The following is a 19,159-nucleotide window of genomic DNA, read 5'->3' as shown; positions in this document are numbered from 1 at the left end:
CCCTCAGAGAGTTTCTGAGTAATTTTGGAATACCAGTGAGGAGTGAGGAGTATTGTCTTGATAAATTCAGCCTATCAATAAAAAAACCACAGAGTAAGACCAGTAACAACAAAACGAATTTCATGCGGAAAAAAGTTGCCTAACACCAACGTGCTAATATATTATATTGTTCGTGCTAATTTGATATAACATAAACAAGGATACCAGCTATAAAACATACAGATTAAAAGATACAATTTATTTTGACAAAAAAAAGGACCAAATTCCAAGAATAACGAAATCTACACGAAATCTTTGTCAATAGGTAATGTTTTTCTAAGTGGTAGGCTGCAATTTTGTTTTAGCAATTTTGTTTTTAAACAAATATTGATATTGAATTGAATATAACGGTTTTTTAGAATGAATGGCATGAGTGCAAGGATATATTCAGTCGTTTTATGGTGATCAAATGTCTTTGAAACATATTTTATCAATTATTATAGTATTTCCCATTAACATATCAACTATTGAGAATAATAAGCCTTTGAAATTCAACTGTAAACGGACGCCACTGTGCGAGTACCAGCAAATTACGGTAAATGGAGTGTGTTATCTTGCTGATTTTCACCGGGAAAACAACACGCATTGTTTTGTTCATGAATTCATGGCAGTTGTGTTGTGATAATCAACTCAGACTATAAAGCCTTACAAAAATGAAAGTTAAAAATATATTTTGAAAATTCACAGTCTTCCCTATGCGAATTTCACGGTGTGTTAATGCTTTTTGGTTATTAAAATGATTAAACAGGTTAATTAAAAAGAATACCGTCTAAGGTATCTTGAAGTAAGCCAAGTAAGTGTAAACGTAAGTACAAACAAACGTAAAAAATGTCAAAAATAAAATACTTTTTTCCTACCTTATACCTACCTGGACTTTTTTAGGGCATTTAATTCCGCAAACACGAATGTTTTGCCTTCAATATAACTGATGCAAGAAAGTTCCTATTGTTGGTATAGGATTCAAAAGAATCATTCAAAAGGAACGATTGCCCTAACTATCCAAATTGAAAAAAAAACCCAAAGTCGTCGCACATTAACATGTCCAGCACCGCACCCAACAGGACCGCACCTAATCTCCTCTTATAACTGGGTGGACAGGGGCTGCTTCAAATTGCTTACCAACATTAACAACACGAACTACACGATCCTAGCAATAGTTTCATCCCTAAAGGATGAGAAAAACAAACTTGTTGAACGTTGTGAAATGATTCACTGGAGATGTTTGGAAGGAATTGGTTTTCACTGTTATACAGCAGCTGCTGAAAACCACGTACTGTTTCGCAATTTTATGAGGTTTAGTTTCATTTCTGGCCGATAGGTTGTCTGGGAAATTCTGTAAGTCAATACTTGGAAAGAACCTACTGTTTCGATCCCTGGATCGACACACTGAATATCTTCTTCCTCATTATCATAAACGTATTGAACAATTGGGTTGCAAAGCACAACCTGTTCAATACAATTGCAATGTACATGAAATGCAAGGTCACTTGTCCTGGTTTGCTTTGTTTGGATAAGTGATCACAGAAAATAATTAATCTGTTGGCAAATCAGGTCCATTGAAGGGAACGGAATCCCTTTTTTGAAAGCAACTCACCCCCGTGACGTTTTAGGAGCTATTTCATGAAAAAAATGTGACTTGGGGGATAATAGGCGTGTGGGCAATAATAGGCAATTAGACAATTTATAAAATATCCTTGATTTCATCCTCCTCAATTATTTCACGTCTATTCCTTTAAAATAAATCCTGGGTCACCACTGAGAAAAAAATAATTAACGATGACAGGACATAATAAAAATGTTGAGGATTTGGTTAATATAGACATTTATATTTAGGCCTATATGACAATTTTCAAATGTAGGCATTCTAATCAATGCAAAAAATACATATACACTTAACTGAAACAACTTGCTCAAATTTTATGACCACTAACTCTTCACAAACTGGGATTTCTCAGAAACACAAAAAAGTATTATGTTCATACTAATAATGAGTCTGGTATAAATGTTGGGAAAGAAAACGCAGAAGTCCAACTTACCGTAATGGAAATATCCCTGTCTCCTATAACCTGTTGCTTGCTTCAGGCAGACAAATCTAATTATTGCCCAACAGTAAATTTTGCGTGGGCCTAGTTAGTGCTGGTAGCTTTCAATATATTACAGTGGCGCATATGGTGTGAGGGACAAATTATAATATCCACGATTATAAACGGCTACGTGCGCGGGGGTTGGGCAAATACCGCATCACGTGGCGGACTTTAGTCGACAGTGCCAGGCTTTGTTTTCCCAGTTTAGCTATTATTTTCGATTCGGTAGACTCGTGCAAGTCCCTCCGCGTGAGAGTCTCGGAGCTCAGCAATAAACGGACAACCAGCGAAAAACCAGTCATTTAACTCGTGTCCTGACAAAATTGAACAGCTCGTACAGATAGAGGGAAGTTTATGGAAGGACAATTTCCCCTAAATGTTTTAAAGAGTTAGAATGGAAAAGATTGTTGCGCAATTTGTGTTTCAGAACAGCGAGGGACTTGGCCAGTCTATGGAATATTGACAGTATTGCGAATCTGCACGTGACGCTCCAGTCTGAAGTGGTCGGCGCATGAGCATGACGTCACGGGGTCCCTAATCTAATATTTCACGGAAGGCTAATTTTAAAACATTACTCATTAGTCGCATGATGTATTCCTTAATTTGTGAACAAGTGAATGATAATTATTGTAATGATATACGGTGATTCAAATTCACGCATGCCCATGCTTGCAGTTCATACATGAAAATATAATCAAGCTTTATTCTCCCGATATAATTATGTGGTATTTGAGAAATACTCCATACATATGAAATCGAAACCGGAAAAACGTGCATCTAAAGTGATAGCGTTCGCTCTCTGTGTTGTGCAACTCTCTGTTTTTGCAATGCACATAATTAAGTCCCCCACAGTTGAGATCTATACACTGACTTTTATTAATGCTTTGCTCAGTATCAATATAAACTTAGCTGTTGTTTAATTAAGCCAGTTTTTTTTATGAAATTGCAAATTAATATGCAAACTTCATTTGATTACCATCCCCATTGAATTGCAGTGGGAGTGATATCCGATTCTCTAAGGGGGTGGCGGAGGTGGGGGGAGGGGTGGCTGATTTTGTTTTAATAAGCCAGATTTTATGAAACTGAAAACTGATCTGCAAACTTTATTTTGATTACCATCCTTATGGAACCACAGTGGGAGTGATATCCGATTCTTCAAGGGGGGGGGGGGGGGGGGGGAGAAGGGGGAGGGGTGGCTAATATTTTGAACTCCAAAAGTTTTCCGGGGGGGGGGGGCAGGGGTAAAACGTCGAAGTCAAATTTAAAGAGAGACTGAGGACTGGGGACCTAGCGAATCGAAATTAGGGGGGAACCCCCTCTAGGGCGGATCCAGAACACAATTTTTTCGGGGGGCCAAAACAAAATTTTGTCCCTCAAAAAGTGGGTCAAAAAATTACGGTATGGGGTTCGGGCCCCGATTTTTTTTTGGGATTCTAAATGCTCTGTGGTGCAACCCGAGGCAATTTCTGACCACTTTGACCAATTCTTTTTTGGAGGAAAAGATGGTAGTGTACGCAGTGCCTGCCTTTATAGCGACGTCACTAAAAAAACAAAACAATTGGGTTCGTTTTTATTACTTTTTTTGGGGGAGGGCATTGCCCCCGTTATCCCCCCCATGGATCCGCCCTTGAACCCCCTCACCATTTCCTTTCCCCTTCCCCTTGCATGTCGCCCCTGGAATTTTCTCTGCGACATGCATTGGTTCCAACAAGTTTATTTACCCCACAGTAATCTACGGAGCTCATACAATTGTTGACACTTGAACCTTACGCTGTTTCGGTTTCAAAACACTTCACGTGAGTATTACAGATACAAAGTTCAGAGTTGTGCATTTTTTCTCGTACAGGCTCGTCCATGTTATGCAGCCGACCAAGGCAGAACAATTGTTAATCAGTAAACATTAAAAAAAAAAGTGCCCTGGATTTTTCCTGACCAAGTGTAAAATGGCGTGCACGTAACACATTTGTTTGAATGAGGCCGTTCCATGCTAAAGTGAATTGAAATATCGTTTCATCATTGAAAACTACGCCTTCTCTGCTGGAAAAGAAATATACACCATCAGCCGTCTGTGCTATATTATGTGCCTACCCGGTTAATCAATATAGCTTCGGAGCTAGTGTGTCCCATTGGAAACCTGATTTGATATTGAATCGTTTATTTAAATACTATGCAGACAGTATTATTTGCACCTTAATGAATTTCTTTCATTGCATTTATTTTGCTCGACCTCCGCCCCCCGCAGATTTCGATAATTCAAGTGTAGTGTAAATAGGGAGACTTTCCCATAGACTTGTTCACAATTTGTTAAATGTGCCCTAACCCAATTTTCCCTTGTCCTTTTTCCCCCACGAATTTCGGTAATTTTACTAATCAGACCACGAGCAAAAAATATAACCTAATCACGACAAGAAAAAAAAGGGGGTTGTGCCATTAGGGAGACAGTTATTTGTCTCCCTGAAAGCCGGTGTCTCCCTATTATCGAAAAAAATAACGATAAGGTGTCTCCCTAATGGTACATTTAGTAATATTAAGACAAATGCGTGCTGCACATCACATACAGCTCATCCTCTGTTCTTTATGAAGTGTTAAATCAACATTTCTAGTGTCTGTCCCTGGCGCATTATTGATTGTACGGTTCAAATCATACAATAACATCAATATTGACAAAAAAAAGTACATTGGGCCACATTGCAATATTGGAGGCCAGGGGAAACACACTCAGTAGAAAGAAATGAATAGAAGACAAACAAATGGTAAATGATCAACAAACCAGACAGGCAGACCTGGATTAAACATTGCTGAAAGGCGCGAGGCCATATTCCTTTTGTCATGAAAAAAAAAATACACATGTGCAGGCCTACACATGAAAATATTGATCACGATGACATTTCATGAGGTCATGACCCCGGAGACACATTACAGGCCTTGGTACTGATATGTTAACATTTATGATGATGAGTGTACAAAGTAAATCCAAACGGTAAACAGGAAACAGATAATGGAGCAAATATATCTGTCTTAGTTATTTAGTGGATATACAATTTACTGAAGCTTATCTTTATGCGTCATTCATTTGCCTAAAAACGATTATTGACAGACACTGCATTTGGAAAAAACATCCCAAACAAAACAGACCTTGTAGAGAAATTACAAGGTTGAATAAAGAGAAGTCTACCACCGCGTTCCCACTTGAATTTGGAAAAGGTGGATCACGATCCGGCATTTTGGTGTGATCGTTATCTTACCGCAACGAAACCGCAAGTCGCGTTCCCACTTATGCTTGATCCACCTTTTCAAACGGAAATGTTGGGTCTGAAAGGTCACTGAGTTCGGAATTACGCGCGCTTTGTGGAGTGCCAGTAGTGTTGCATGCTAGGCCAGGATGGGTCAGTTTTTAACAGCGCTATGAATTCACCGACAAAAATTACGCGAATTCACCGACATAAATCACGGATAGAGGATCCGTACGTGCATAAATTAACTGGTGAAATCGAGCAGCGCCGCTCATTGTGTGACATCACGGCAGAAACCAATGCATCGATAAGGGATTCCCTGGTTCTGAAGGTTCTCATTGGTTAAAAATGGTCACATGATGTACTACGACATCTTTTCCAATTTTCTATAATCAATACTACAGATTTGTCACCTCCAGACGCACCGCGTTATCGGCACTATTCTCATTGCGTATTCGTAAGCTTTTCCATGATTCTGTGCCAAATTGAAGTGTTTTGGTGAGTGCGGACTCAGAGTCATTTATGGATGGAAAAATAAGTAAAATTTCTCGAAAAAAAAATGGTTTAGAAATGGAAGAATACGCAACGAAAATTGTAAAAGGCCTAGTGTAGTTTCAGGATATACCACGTGCATGCGCGGTGCTAGCCCGTAGTTCAGCGGTTGTTTATTGTGCACGTTGTGTACATTGGAAATTTTCACATGAGCTACATGCCTGAAAGCGTGTTTCTTCGTTCTTAAGACCGCAACATTTTCGCGCCACTCGTGCACCGTGCGGATGTTGACAGGTCAAATTGCCGGATCAGATCCACCTTTTGCGTTCCCATCTGCCGTGATCCGCCAATTGCCGGATCTGATCCACCAATTGGGGGATCTGTATCCTGGTCCAGAGGTGGATCAGAAAAGGTGGATCTGATCCTGATCCACCTTATAACGGTTAGCGTTCCCACTACACACAATTGCCGGATCTGATCCACCAATTGGGGGATCTGATCCGGCAATTTGGCAAAAGGTGGATCAGATCCCCCAATTGGTGGATCAGGTGGGAACGGGGTCTACATGTCACGGCTTTTATGGTTATGACTTTGTGTCATTAATTTTGAAAAATTCTTCGAATACTACTGTGCCACCGGACACACTATAGAAACTGGCCTTTGGAATACATTCGGGTCTTCACATGATACCAAACCGGGTTTAAAGGTTTATTATTTCTGCAAGTCAACGTGGTTCCTTGTCTTAATTAAAGCTAAAACAGCTGGAATATTCTTAGTCTTAAGCCAAAAAAAAATGTCGGTCAAGAAAATAATCATAAATAGGGCCTATATAAAAAATAAAATAAAAAGAAACAAAATAAAATACAAAACTCATAAAAACAATAAAATAGAATTAGCTGGAAAAAAGTAGTATAGTAGTAAAGAGAAGAAAAGCATGAAGTGGTTATTCTACTTAGGTACTGGTACCTGTTTCCATCATTCATAATCACTTCAGAACGACGGTATAACTACGGTGACTTTTGAATAAATAAAATCGATGCATGCGTTAAAATGTCTGAATCTTAAAGGAACTACATGTATTTGTTCAGAAACTTGAATGTTTAGACTTGGGCTTCGTGCATAAAAGAGCCTGGTTCTCCTCGTATTGGAATTGCAAATGCTGTCTAAGAGGTAATATTCGACATTTACTTTTGCTGTGATTTTAAGAAATAAATGGATTTCTGGGTTAGTATTTCATAGTAAATATTGTTACACTGACCTGTTTAAAGTTTTGTATTCATAGATGCTGGAAAATCAAGAGAAAATGCTGTATATACTTGGAGTCTTGTTCCTTAATCCTATTTCATACGAAACAGAGCAATTTATAGATGTCGGGGAATTGTCGGGTCTGGGAACCAGTCTAGCTGGCTTGTACTCGTCCACGGATGTGTAACCGATTGCAAACAAAATGTGGACTAAAATTTCGGGTATTTGGAACAGTCAGTTTTTGAAAATTGATATACAAATTCCACTTTTCTTGGAAATGACAGCACACCAGGTGCCACGATTTCACAGGATGCTTGATACTATTATTCACTTGTATAGTCAAGTAAGATATCTCATAATATTTTGGTAGCTTTTGTTTTATGTTATTTGGAAATATTAGATATTACTTTTAATTTGGAGGTTGCAGGTTCAAAGCCCTTTCCAGTCAATTTCTCAAATAACAAAAACCCTCTAAGCACTAAGTCAGTTTTTCCTTGTGGATATTTGAGCAAAATGTCTAATCCCTTAAAATCAAAAGGAAATGTCTGGGAATATTGTAAAAAGTGCTACCTCACTATTTACTATTTGTGTTGTTGCATACATTTCATCGCAATATTAAAATAATCACGGTAAAAAATGGAGCATAACGTTTCATATTGTATTATTTGTAAGTTAGTATTACTGACGTTTGGGACAGCATCATTTTAGGGTCTACAATTTCAATTTGTCTTAAGAGTTCGTGTCATTTTTTAAAATGACATGTTAATATTGGATTTCGACTGGTATTGGGGCAGCGTCTACCCGAACTTAGACTAAACCTTTGAGAAGTACCGGCCACATTAGAGGAGGGCGCTATTTAGTTTTGTAGTAAACCCAAACCATTTGGCGCCCCCTTTATAAAGCTCAGTGGGCAGAGGGCGCCCTTACCGTAGGACTGTCAGCTAAGAAAAATCAACAACAGACACATTATCAAAACAGTAATGACATGAAGCATGTTGGACACAAATATTAATAGCTCAGTGGGCAGAGGGCGCCCTTACCATAGGACTGTCAGCTAAGAAAAATCAACAACAGACACATTATCAAAACAGTAATGACATGAAGAATGTTGAACACAAATATTGATAGCAAAAAAGGAACAGTGGCAACAACACATGATTGTCATCAACCAATAGCAAAAACAAATGTCGAAAGATCATAAATGATTTACAAGATTTAGTTCCATTATTACAGTTGCGTGAGGTGTAGGCCTAATAATTAGAAGAGGATACCAAGTGATGCCACAATATTTTCTGAACCTGTCACTCTGAACAGCTGTGTAATATATCAAGAGGGACCAGTTATTGTTCTTCTTTGCATACTAGGGAAAGTTCGTCAAAAATAAAGATAAGAGCCCAAAGGATCCCAACACAGTGGATATTTGTTAGGATTCCATTTTTGTTAATAATAGAAATAAGAAACCAGATATTTTGAGAGTCTGTCCCATGTATCAACATAATCAGGCGAACTATCATGTGAGAGATGAGATACATTTTTCACAAGTCGTCTTCCTGTTAAGGCACATTTGAATCGGGTTTGAACTTGAAATGAATCTTGCATATAGAACTTAGAAGATAATAATTTAGAGTTTAAGGAATTACGCAGTGACAGCTGCTGTGGCAATGTATTTTCATTTCATGGAACAAGTTTCATTTGGATGAGCCTCGTCTCTAGTTTCAATGAAGTTGTTATTCCCGAACATCGAAGCTCATTGGGTGTTTGCACTGCCCATTGTCCATACGCTGGTGAACTCTTCACTTTTTGGTTAAACTAAGATTCTAAATGGGTGGGCCAGGTGTGGACTTTGCACACACAGCACCGCATCGTACTTAATATTGCCCCAGATACAACACTGAAGTAACAATTAACGGTGCTTTGATTGAAGTTAACACTCTATTCCATTGCCCATCGATGGCTTCCTGATCACTTTGCCGGTCTGAAGTTAAAAGTCCAAAAACTGACACGACCTTTTTAGTCTGGTTCCGCTACCGCAGTTCTACGTGGATCGAGTCCTCAATCAGACCGGTTCACAGGTATTTCTTTTTTGGAGTACATGTACGCAGGCACTGCAAATAAAAGCCAAGTATTGTATTTTTGTCCGAATGTAAGTTTCAGTGCAACTTTTTTTCTCCGATAAAGTGAGTACTGCCATTAAGGTATATAATCCTTGGTTAAGCTATATATATTTGTTTAAGCAAAGGGATTGGGATTGATTGGTAAAGTAAGCTTTGGTATGAACATGGTGTTATTCACAATGTTTCATTCGCAATTTGGTGGTTTTTTTTGGCAGAACGAATGGTGTTGTTATTGGTGACTACAGTTTTAACGAGAGCCGGTGTAGAACGGAAAGACCCGAACTTGAAACATTGAACCTTATATAGGTCCCAGGCTTTGCAGCCATGGGCCAGCATTGGGTTTGTGCTATTGTTTCACATGAGACACTTGATTAACTCTCTATATTGTGGTTCGACTTTTGTGATTTTTTTTCAGTCTTTTTAATCACTATTGTATAGAGTTTTAAATAGTTACATTTTCAATTTAATTAAAATTCCTATTTATTTTTTTTATAAATTGATTGATATGTTCAAGCTTGTGGGGAGGGGGTTGTTTTCTGCTCCGTCCAGGGGTGTCTACATGTGGTTCAGGCTTTTTAATTACTATAGTGTAATGTTATCCATTTCTTTAACTTTATATAATCATTTTTTTTAAAGTAAATTTAGATTCCTTTTATTTATGTAAATAGTTTGATTGTTAAGCGCCAGGAAGCATTTCTTAAATGGATTCGGCGCTATAGAAATTCCATTATTATTATTGTATTGGTTCTTTTTACCGACGTATTTTTTAAAATTAATAAACACTGTATACTCAGTGTTGTCCCGAGTGGTTGTGAGAAGTCGAAAATCACTCGGGTGGGATTCGAACCCCTGACCTCCTGCTTACTAGTGCAGACGTCTAACCACTAGACCACCGAGCTTGCCGGGGTCGGCTAGCTTGTTCGAATCTGTTACAGCGGCGGGTACCGCAACCAAACTATTCATAGAAAACTACGTACTATGAGTAGTTTGATTAACTATCTGGTACATTCATTGTCACTGTAATAAATTAAAACGTTTCACAGGTGCCCGTTGATTGCTAACGGGTGCCCAATTGAGCAAACTGTAAACAATCTTACAATGCGAGAGCTTCGATTCTTCGATTCGTTTGGATCTGCTTCTGATTTTGATCTTTGTGTTTGTGGCTTTCACAGCATCCGATATGGCCAGGCCACCACAAGCTAGCGTTATCGGCAAGTCGGCAAGGGTGCTTTATCTACTTGTAAATTTTGTAGTTTGGGTGAGTGTGGTTTAAACTGGTTACAGCATTTCCATATAAAAGTCTCTCTTACTATTTTTTTAAAACCACGCCGATGATCAGTCACGTAAATTACACAAATGCCAAATCTACTTGAAGTTGTGCATTATTTGGCTTTTCTGTCATCCAGGATCAAGAACACTCCCGATTTGTCTTCACAATGTCAAAATAATTCTACATCTGCAGCTGTTTTTTTCTCTGTCGAATGATTTTTTTAAATTTTATTTTCGATTTTCATGTCGTCATCACCAAGGGACGAATTGGGCCACGGGGTGTTGACCCTTGGTTTTGAGAAAAACGGATTTAAGATGGTCACTTCTTGAAATAAAGATTTCGCCTATTATTTTTTTGGAGCAAATGCTGAGTAATTTTGATACAGATAGTAAGCTGAGATCTTGCACTTCAAAGATGTACCAATTACAGTATAATTGAACAATTAATTGCGGAGTATGTGTCTGTTCGAAACTTAAATTCCACACGCGCGTTGTTTTTTGCACCATAGTTTTCCCTATATTGATTGTCATTGTTCCGTTGATTTAGACTCATTTTGACCCCCTCCCCCCAAAAAAAATCGCCAAAATGTTTGTTGCCGTTTACTTAATCGATTTCGGCCGGAACAAGATTTTGACAAAATATTGTTTGTGGCCTAATTTGTCCCTTTCGTGAAAACGCTGACGATATTGTTAGATTTAACAGGGGCGGATGCCGCCATTTTTACCGGGGGGGGGGGGCAGTCCCGTCGGAATTGTTTATGTCTGGTTGTTGCAGACAGGCAGAATGTCACCTTTTATATTTAATATAGTTGTTATGATTTTTTTGGGGCTGTCAGAGCGGGGGTTGGGGGTGTTGGGCTGGGGGGGGGGGGGTTTGAACCCCTCCTCGGCATCCCCACCTGTTGATCACGCATGACGTCATGAGTAGTCCCTTGACTTTGGAGATACATAAATACAACTTCTTCTTTTAAAGATCTTTGGGCTGATCCTGATCGCCGTGGGAGGCTTCATATTGCAGTATCGTGACGTCTACGCCTTTGTGTATGTGACCAGTGCGAGCGACTTGACCATCGGATGCTGGATCTTGATCGGTCTGGGATGTCTGGTGTTCTTAGTTGGGTTTAACGGCGTCTGGGCTTGCGTACGGGAGAGCGTACTTTGGATGAAAGTGGTGTGTACCCGTGTGTTGCTGTCAAGACCCAATTGGGCTGAATTCTTAATTAGACCAATTACTTGTCTGATACTCTTAGTAGGCTATGCGTATTTGCGTGCAGTGCACGATTGAATGCATTGCAACCAAATGAGTTTTGTTTGTGTGTAACCTTACACAGTTAAACACGCATTAATGGTGATTATTCATTTATTTAGCACTCCAAAGACACAACGAACGAGTCAAATCTTCCAAACAGATTGGCCCTCTTTGCAGGTTGCTCTTAACAATTGACCGCACCTCTAATCGCCTTGTGTGTTTTTGTTTTAGTTTTGCTTTGGTGGTAATATTTAAGTGCCATGTCTATTTTAAAAATAGCATCGTAGTTGTGCAAATATATTTCCAGTGTTATAGTAGAAAACATAACCCAAACTTCATTGCTCTTTCTGTTTTTTGTTTTTGTTTTTTTGGCAGTATTTTGTATTCATGCTGTTGATCATCATCGGGGGTTTCGCGACTGGTATCTTGACCCTAACGAGGAGAGAGGAGGTAGGTCCAGCTAATTATTAAATGAAAATACTACAAAAGCACCAGACTCGAACTACGTACTGTAAGCCTTTCCTGAAATTAAACACTCAGTTTTTGCTTCTGATGTAATCTGCCTTGTTTTGAATTGACCTGAATGTTAGCTAAACGGCATGCATGTATGAACAATAATGAGCTGACCCAGGAATAAGCAGGAACAATAGAAGGAAATGAAAACGAAACTGGGAATGGAATCAGTTATCGAGGATTGCAAGGCTATGGTTATTTTTTATGTTCTTCAGTGCTATGTATATGTACGCCATCAACGGCCGTACTGAGTCAGTTGCCAGAAATGATAAAAACATAATTTCGATTTTGATTGAAGGCAAGAAACACAGTGAAAAGGAACATGATGGAAATAATCAAAAACGAATACGGCAAGGGAGGCATAGTGGACACGGGATATGATAATATTCATCAGTCGGTAAGTCGTATAAGTATTCCTATATTAGAAAAAAAAACACTTTAAAGGACGTACACGAATCGGGGGCCCACAACTACACAATCGCCATTTGGAGGGCCAGTTTCACACACATTTTTAAACTATGAAATTTGGTCCCTTTTTTCGACTCTAACTCTCTTGTGGAAAACTTCTGGACTTATTTTGGCCAATATTCAGGAACAGAAATAATGCAAAACAAGTGCGAGTGCACAATAAGCTCTGTTCTTCTTGCCTGAAAGTCTTGCATGACATCTATAAATACGATCCCTGCCAGAGCTTAAAAATGCGACGCCCAAAAATGCGACGCCGATGGCACATATGGAGCACCATACTTGAGATGTTTACCCAGATTTATAGCAATTTGTGATAAATACCCCGTGACTACATTACCGCACACATTTTGCCTCGGTTTACAAACTTTTCATGAACATCTTTCCGAGTCGTTACAAACAATGTTTGTTGTAGGTATCTTAACACAGTTGGTCACTCTGGTGTGAGTTTGAAATTGTGAAGTGTCATGGCCAAGCGGTTAAGAGCACCGGACTCAAGCTCTGGTGATTTCTGATCAGCAGAGTGAGGGTTCGGTTCCCGGTCTTGTGTCCTTATTAGCAAGACACTTATTATGATTCGTCCTTCAGATGGGACGTAAAGCCGTAGATCCCGGGTGTTGTGTAATGCACAGTAACACTTACGCTAAGAGAAGGGGTTTGCCCCGGTGTATCTGGCAGTGGATGCGCCGCAGCACCTTGTAAACCCTTATAAGGTGCTACATAAAATGTGTCTCATAGTACTTCAAATACTTCATTTACCTGTCTTCAAATAAATTCATATTGATTAGCGCCTTGAGTACCTAATTGTTGGTAGAGCTATATAAGACTCCGGTATTGTTATTAAGTTTTGTACGTCTGTTATTAGGAGCAATGTTGCGGCGTGTCGGGCCCGGGTGACTGGAACAGCAGTTACTTCTTAACTCTGACGGGAAACGAGGACCTGGCCGTACCTCTCTCTTGCTGCAAACCCGACATGCCGACTGATTGCAACTACGGAAAGCCCGGCCAACCAGCAAAGCCAGAGGATGTATTCGATTCGGTGAGTTAACCATAATGGGTGCCCGCCATTTTGTTCACAATTGACCTATCGCCGTTTGCGAGTAGTGACGCCTCTTTTGTACACTATGTTGTGTTAGTCTCAGAGTTTGCACATTCCGCGTTCATCTTGTATCACCGAGCCCACGAATAAAAGTTACACACTTGAAAACTCTTCTATATTAGAGAGTTCTGAGAGCCATGGAATTGAAGAGATATGACAATAGCCTATACACCTCTGGCCCAGCCGGAATTGCGCTTCCAATTCAGAGCATTTTGGATGCAATCAGGCCCAAACGTGGCGCTATTTAGACATGTTGTGGAGGGATCCGTTTTAAAGATGGCTACTTTTCCTCTTTGGGAAACTTCCCTAGTTTTAGCAGTCAACCCACCAAAAATTGAAACAAAAAATGACAGATGACGTACTGGTATTTGTCACTGTAGTCTATGGGAATATATTTGATTGGGTGTACCCATCAGTTCCAAGTGTTTGCCTCGAAGAAGCCGGTTTAGTATGAAGTTTTGGCTCCCAGGAAATATTCTGGTCTCTTTTGCCTTAAATGGACTCTAACCCCCACACGTGACCTGCCATTGCCATTATGTTCTCTAAGTCATGCGCAGTACAACCAAACACCTACAGTCAAAAGCATAGATGTATCAAGTTACATAAACAGTCACAGTCAATTAGTCCTAGGAGCTCTTGACAGTTGAAAACAGTCACCAGTGATTTTGACTGGAAGGACAACTTTGCCGAGATAAGAGGGCTAGGAATATTATAGAAAATATTCAGACATTTCTCTCGGACGTCCAAACGTGTAAGCCGTTCTGAGTCTGTCCCTTACGTGCAATTGGTAATATCAAAAACGGAAGGCGACCATTTCCCAGAATGCACTGCGAAAACAAAATGGCCTCTCGACTGAGACCTCTTGGTGGCGCACCGGCGGTGAATTGATTCTTTCCCCTTTCTTTTACGTCTTTGTGAAATTGTCTCTGTAAAACGAAATTGCATAAGACATGGATGGGCTCGGGCTTCGCTTATGAGCCTTCAAAGTTCCAAGAAACAAGCGACTTGCTCTGAAACAAGGGGTTATATAATTTATGTGCAATATGCTTTTACCTAGTACCTGCGATGTTTTGCACGATGTCTCAACTGAGTATGGTTTTAATTGTTTGATTTTTTTATCAGGGATGCGGCGAAACCCTTGCGAATTTCCAGTCGGATAACATGACATTGATGGGCATGATCTCCTTCATCATGGTTGGGCTTGAGGTAGGCTCATGCATTAAACAGTGTTGTAGTCGAGTACCTATTTCCGAGTACCGAGTAATGAGTACATCTGAGTACAAGTTCAGGTCTCCGAGTACAAGTACTTGTTCTTTCGAGTACGAGTGCTTGTATTCCGACTACGAGTACGAGTAAACGAGTACTTCTATTTCTGAATACGGACATACGGCAAATGGTTCGTTGAGCGTAATTGGTCCAGGCCCAGTTAGACCAATATACAGACCCACTCATGGCTAGCTGTTACATGTGTTTGTCCGGACGTGCACCATTTGTTTTTGAGCACTGCTGTTCGAGTACGAGTACAATTTCGACATGTCAAGTACGAGTACTTTGCTGCCCGAGTATTAAGAGTACCGTCATTTCGAGTACGAGTACATTGACATTCGAGTACGAGTACTCTAAAAAAAAGTACTCGTCGCGAGTAGTTCTCTAGTACGAGTACCGAGTACGACTGCACTACAACACTGTCATTAAACTACTCTTGTAACGTCACTCGATTTAGTGAAGTGTCGATTGGTCCACAGGATCTACAACTAATTTTGAGAATTCACAGGTTTTGTTGTGATAGTCCCTGCAAACAATTTCCTGCATAAATGGGATTATCTAATTTGAAAAGTAACCGTCCACTTTGAAATTTCAGTTTTTATGTGTGAAATGTAGGCCCGACGAGTTTTGGGTATTTTGTCGAAAAAAGTTGGACATGTACCTGATTTTAATAACTAAAATTGTCAACGTAAATTTAAGGAGTCTTTTACAGTGTGTACATACTAACGGTGTATCACCATGGCGTAAAAAATCCCGGAAAGGTCAAAGAACTTTGAGCAAAATACGGAAAAAAATATGCCCTGCATCTGCTGCAGCTACAGTTACCTCTAAAAAAAACCCTGCTTTTTACAGAGTAATTCCGTAAAATTTTCGACGTATATTTAAGGAATGTTTACGGTGTACTATTTTAACGTTGCCTTGTAGCATTTTGGTCAATTCTTGAATGTTGTTTACACAACTGATTGTTCTCTTTGCAGTTTTCAATTTGCCGCTCTGATATTTTTATTTTATTTTCGTAGGCGATTAGAGACCGTCATTTATAGTGAAATAGTATGAACTGCTCTCCCTTTTCATTTTTATTTTATACTTAATACTTCTTACATTTTAATTCTTATTCTATATTTACATTAGCCCCATAAATGTGGCCAATTTACAGGACTACCTCCGTAAATAAAGGCCACACTTCCACCATGTATAAAAACATGTCGAACTTTGTCAAATTTAGATTTTCACATTTAGGCTTAGTTTGTAGTTTATTTATATATCAATATTTCAACATGAAATTTCACGAAAATTAGACATCTGAAAAAGGCAGCACTTTCTGATTAGCCTATAAAGAGGGTGAGTATGCTTCTAAAGCAAAAAAACCCTACAAACTAAGCCTAAATGTGAAAATCAAAATTTTACAAAGTTCGACATGTTTTTGTACATGGTGGCCTTTATTTACGGAGGAAGTCCAGTAAATTTGCCACATTTATGGGGCTATTTTTAAATGTTAGTTTTATATTTTAATGTTAAAATTGTAACTTAAATTTTATCGGTTGTCTTTGCTTTTTTTTCTTTCTAAAATTACCGTTGTAAAGCTTTTCACTGAATTTCACTTTTTTCAAATTTTTTACATTCACATCTAATTCTAACCCATTTACTTTCAGTTTTATCATAACTCTTCCTCTGTTATTTAAGTAATGGCCCGTAATAAAAACACAAAGGACAATCCGTGGATAATATAGAGAATGGATAAATAACTGAATTAATCAAATTGACTGCAACAGAAACTTACCGATCAACACTTCTCAGATGATATTCCAATGTTTTGTATATTCCAAACGAAATAACTCCATGTGGATAGTGAGACATTTCGAGGTGTAGGCCTACTCAATGTCGTAAAGTAGTCTTCATTTGAATGGTATATGGTTCCAGAAATGAGTGCTCGCCAAACTTCCTTGTGGTTGGTGTTAAAAATCCTCAATCCCGTACGATCACATCGATGGCATTTCATAGCTTGTTTTTAATCCAGTAAAACAGGGTATACTTCCGTAACTGTAACACCAACATTCATGGATAACTCCATTTGGATTTACGAGGAGAGTTTGTATGCAATACAACCCACCGATGGTGACTGCATGTGTGTGACTCTCCATGCATTTCTAGGCAAATGCACTGTGTATCGTGATGAATTGAACAAAAGTTGTGCACCCATGCAAAGGTTAACAATACGATCCGGTAAAGGTACAAGCGCATAATTATTAAGGCCAGGGCTAATGCTTTTGCACATAGCTAGCCAATACTGAACAATGAATCGAATTCATCTCATACCTCAAAGCATTCATAAGAATCGACACTTTTCCCCCCTTGTAAACCGGACAACATAGTTGCGGGAGGGAGGTATAGTTTAAGTCGGAGAAACGACTAAATAAATTGAGGCTCTTTAGCCCGCCGCTCACCTGAGCTGCGTACTGAAAACAAAGTCATTCCAGGCCGTTTGCTCAGCACGTAGCTCATAAAATCCCTGTGTGCGGTATTTTTTTGCTGAGTTTTCTGCCTTGCGAGGTCGCGAGGCAAATATCTATTCTGTTTTTTTTTGGCCTCAAGAGGCACAAAAACGCACCGCGAGCGGGCAATCTGAGCTACGTGCTGAGCTTAAAAGATTAACTAGCCAATGAAAGCACATAACACGCATTCTTGTTTATTGGTCGCGTGATTTCAAAAATGGATACAGACGCAGGCTTTAGAAAACTTGAACCACAATATATTAAAATCACGTGTACAGAGTACTTGATTTCATTGGCCAGTTAATATTTTCAACTCAGAATCTCCAATTTTTCTTCGTTTCTTGACTTATTCAATGAATAGGAATTATTTGAAAGGTCTTAACGCTGGAAGGCTCATGAATTATTCAACACTATGAATAATTATTCGAGAGTTCTTAACGTTGTTAGGTTCATGCATTATTCAACACTATGAATAATTATTCGAGCGTTCTTAACAATGGTAGGTTCATGCATTATTCAATGCTATGAATAATAAGTAAGCTGTTCCTGACGCTGATTTGACTTTGTGAGCTCTTGTCTCAATTTTTTATTCTCCTCAATTTCAGACCATTTCTCTGCTGTTAGTCTGTTGCGTCATAGGCACCCGGCCTGTCCCTCAGCCCGTCCCGGATGATGAAAAAGAAGAATCTGTCAGAGTTCAAGAAGAAGAAGAAGAAGAAGAGGACGACAAACTGTAGAACATTTCTCAAGAAGGAAAAAGCAATGCCACTGTTGGAAACCATCATTACTCAGAGAAACAGGTCATCAGAGGCCGATAATGACATGTGATGAATCCTTTTTTAGGTGATTCGAAAAAGGGATGTATTGTACAAAGCTAAGTACTCTAAAATGTGGACGGAACCAAAAAAAGAGAGAAAGAATAACAACATGAAATTTGCATGTAAGAACTTCAAAAAATCAACTAATCACTTAGCACTTGTTTGTACTTTGTATCTATGTTATCAAAAAATATATCGCTTCTGTCATACTTTACTGTTTACTGAAAATGTTTAGTATCATTAAAAACAAAGGGGTTATGATTCTATTTTTTTTTTTACAATTTTACACGAAATGATGCATGATGAATATTTCATATTACATGGTGTAAATCAAACACCGCTTTTGTACTACGATCTTTGTTACACCAAGTAATATTATGTTGTTGTTATTCTTAGTTATCATTCTTGTTTTGGTTATTGTTTTTTTTCAGTTAGGTTTTCCAGATGCTGTTGTTGGCTTTACAGATTATTGCATTATCAGCAGATGATATTAATCTTTTTTGGGGGTCTCATCTATTTATACATAGTGTATTATACACCAAAGACTGAAAGACGATTCCTTTTGACTAATTTATTACATGATCTGCAATGCGAAATTAAACCCTTGTGGTATATAAAATCAATAAGCAAGCTCGGTATCTGGATAGAGTTGTCCAGGTCAAAGGTCATTTGGGATAAAATGGAAGCGTCTTGTAATCGCAATGTTACGCGCACGCCCATTCTGCTCGTAAGCCGGTTCGTTAGTAAAAACGTCATACACGCGCGCGCTCCACTGATTACT

General features: G+C 38.9%; 2 protein-coding genes across 3 annotated transcripts in view; one reads left to right on the top strand and one right to left on the bottom strand.

The window, feature by feature from the left end:
* Window positions 1-17,223, bottom strand: part of LOC119725125 (CD151 antigen-like) — a 26,605-nt gene extending 9,382 nt beyond the window's left edge. The window contains exon 1 of one of the 2 annotated variants that reach the window (XM_038196496.1): window positions 16,849-17,223. The gene's annotated coding sequence lies outside the window, so the exon portion shown is untranslated. Of the gene's footprint in view, window positions 1-2,075; window positions 2,297-16,848 lie in introns of those variants that run through there. The other variant, XM_038196489.1, reaches the window with a different exon arrangement.
* LOC119725114 (tetraspanin-11-like) lies at window positions 8,486-19,159 on the top strand. The gene is made up of 8 exons (XM_038196478.1): window positions 8,486-9,270; window positions 10,380-10,465; window positions 11,450-11,647; window positions 12,101-12,175; window positions 12,537-12,635; window positions 13,569-13,742; window positions 14,925-15,008; window positions 18,166-19,159. The coding sequence occupies exons 2-8, from the start codon at window positions 10,388-10,390 to the stop codon at window positions 18,295-18,297; spliced, it is 840 nt and encodes a 279-aa protein (XP_038052406.1). The 5' UTR covers window positions 8,486-9,270; window positions 10,380-10,387; the 3' UTR covers window positions 18,298-19,159.

This window comes from Patiria miniata, unplaced genomic scaffold, assembly GCF_015706575.1.
Source record: "Patiria miniata isolate m_02_andy unplaced genomic scaffold, ASM1570657v1 HiC_scaffold_1, whole genome shotgun sequence".
NCBI lineage: Eukaryota > Metazoa > Echinodermata > Asteroidea > Valvatida > Asterinidae > Patiria > Patiria miniata.
This window is presented reverse-complemented; position numbering and strand designations above follow the sequence as displayed.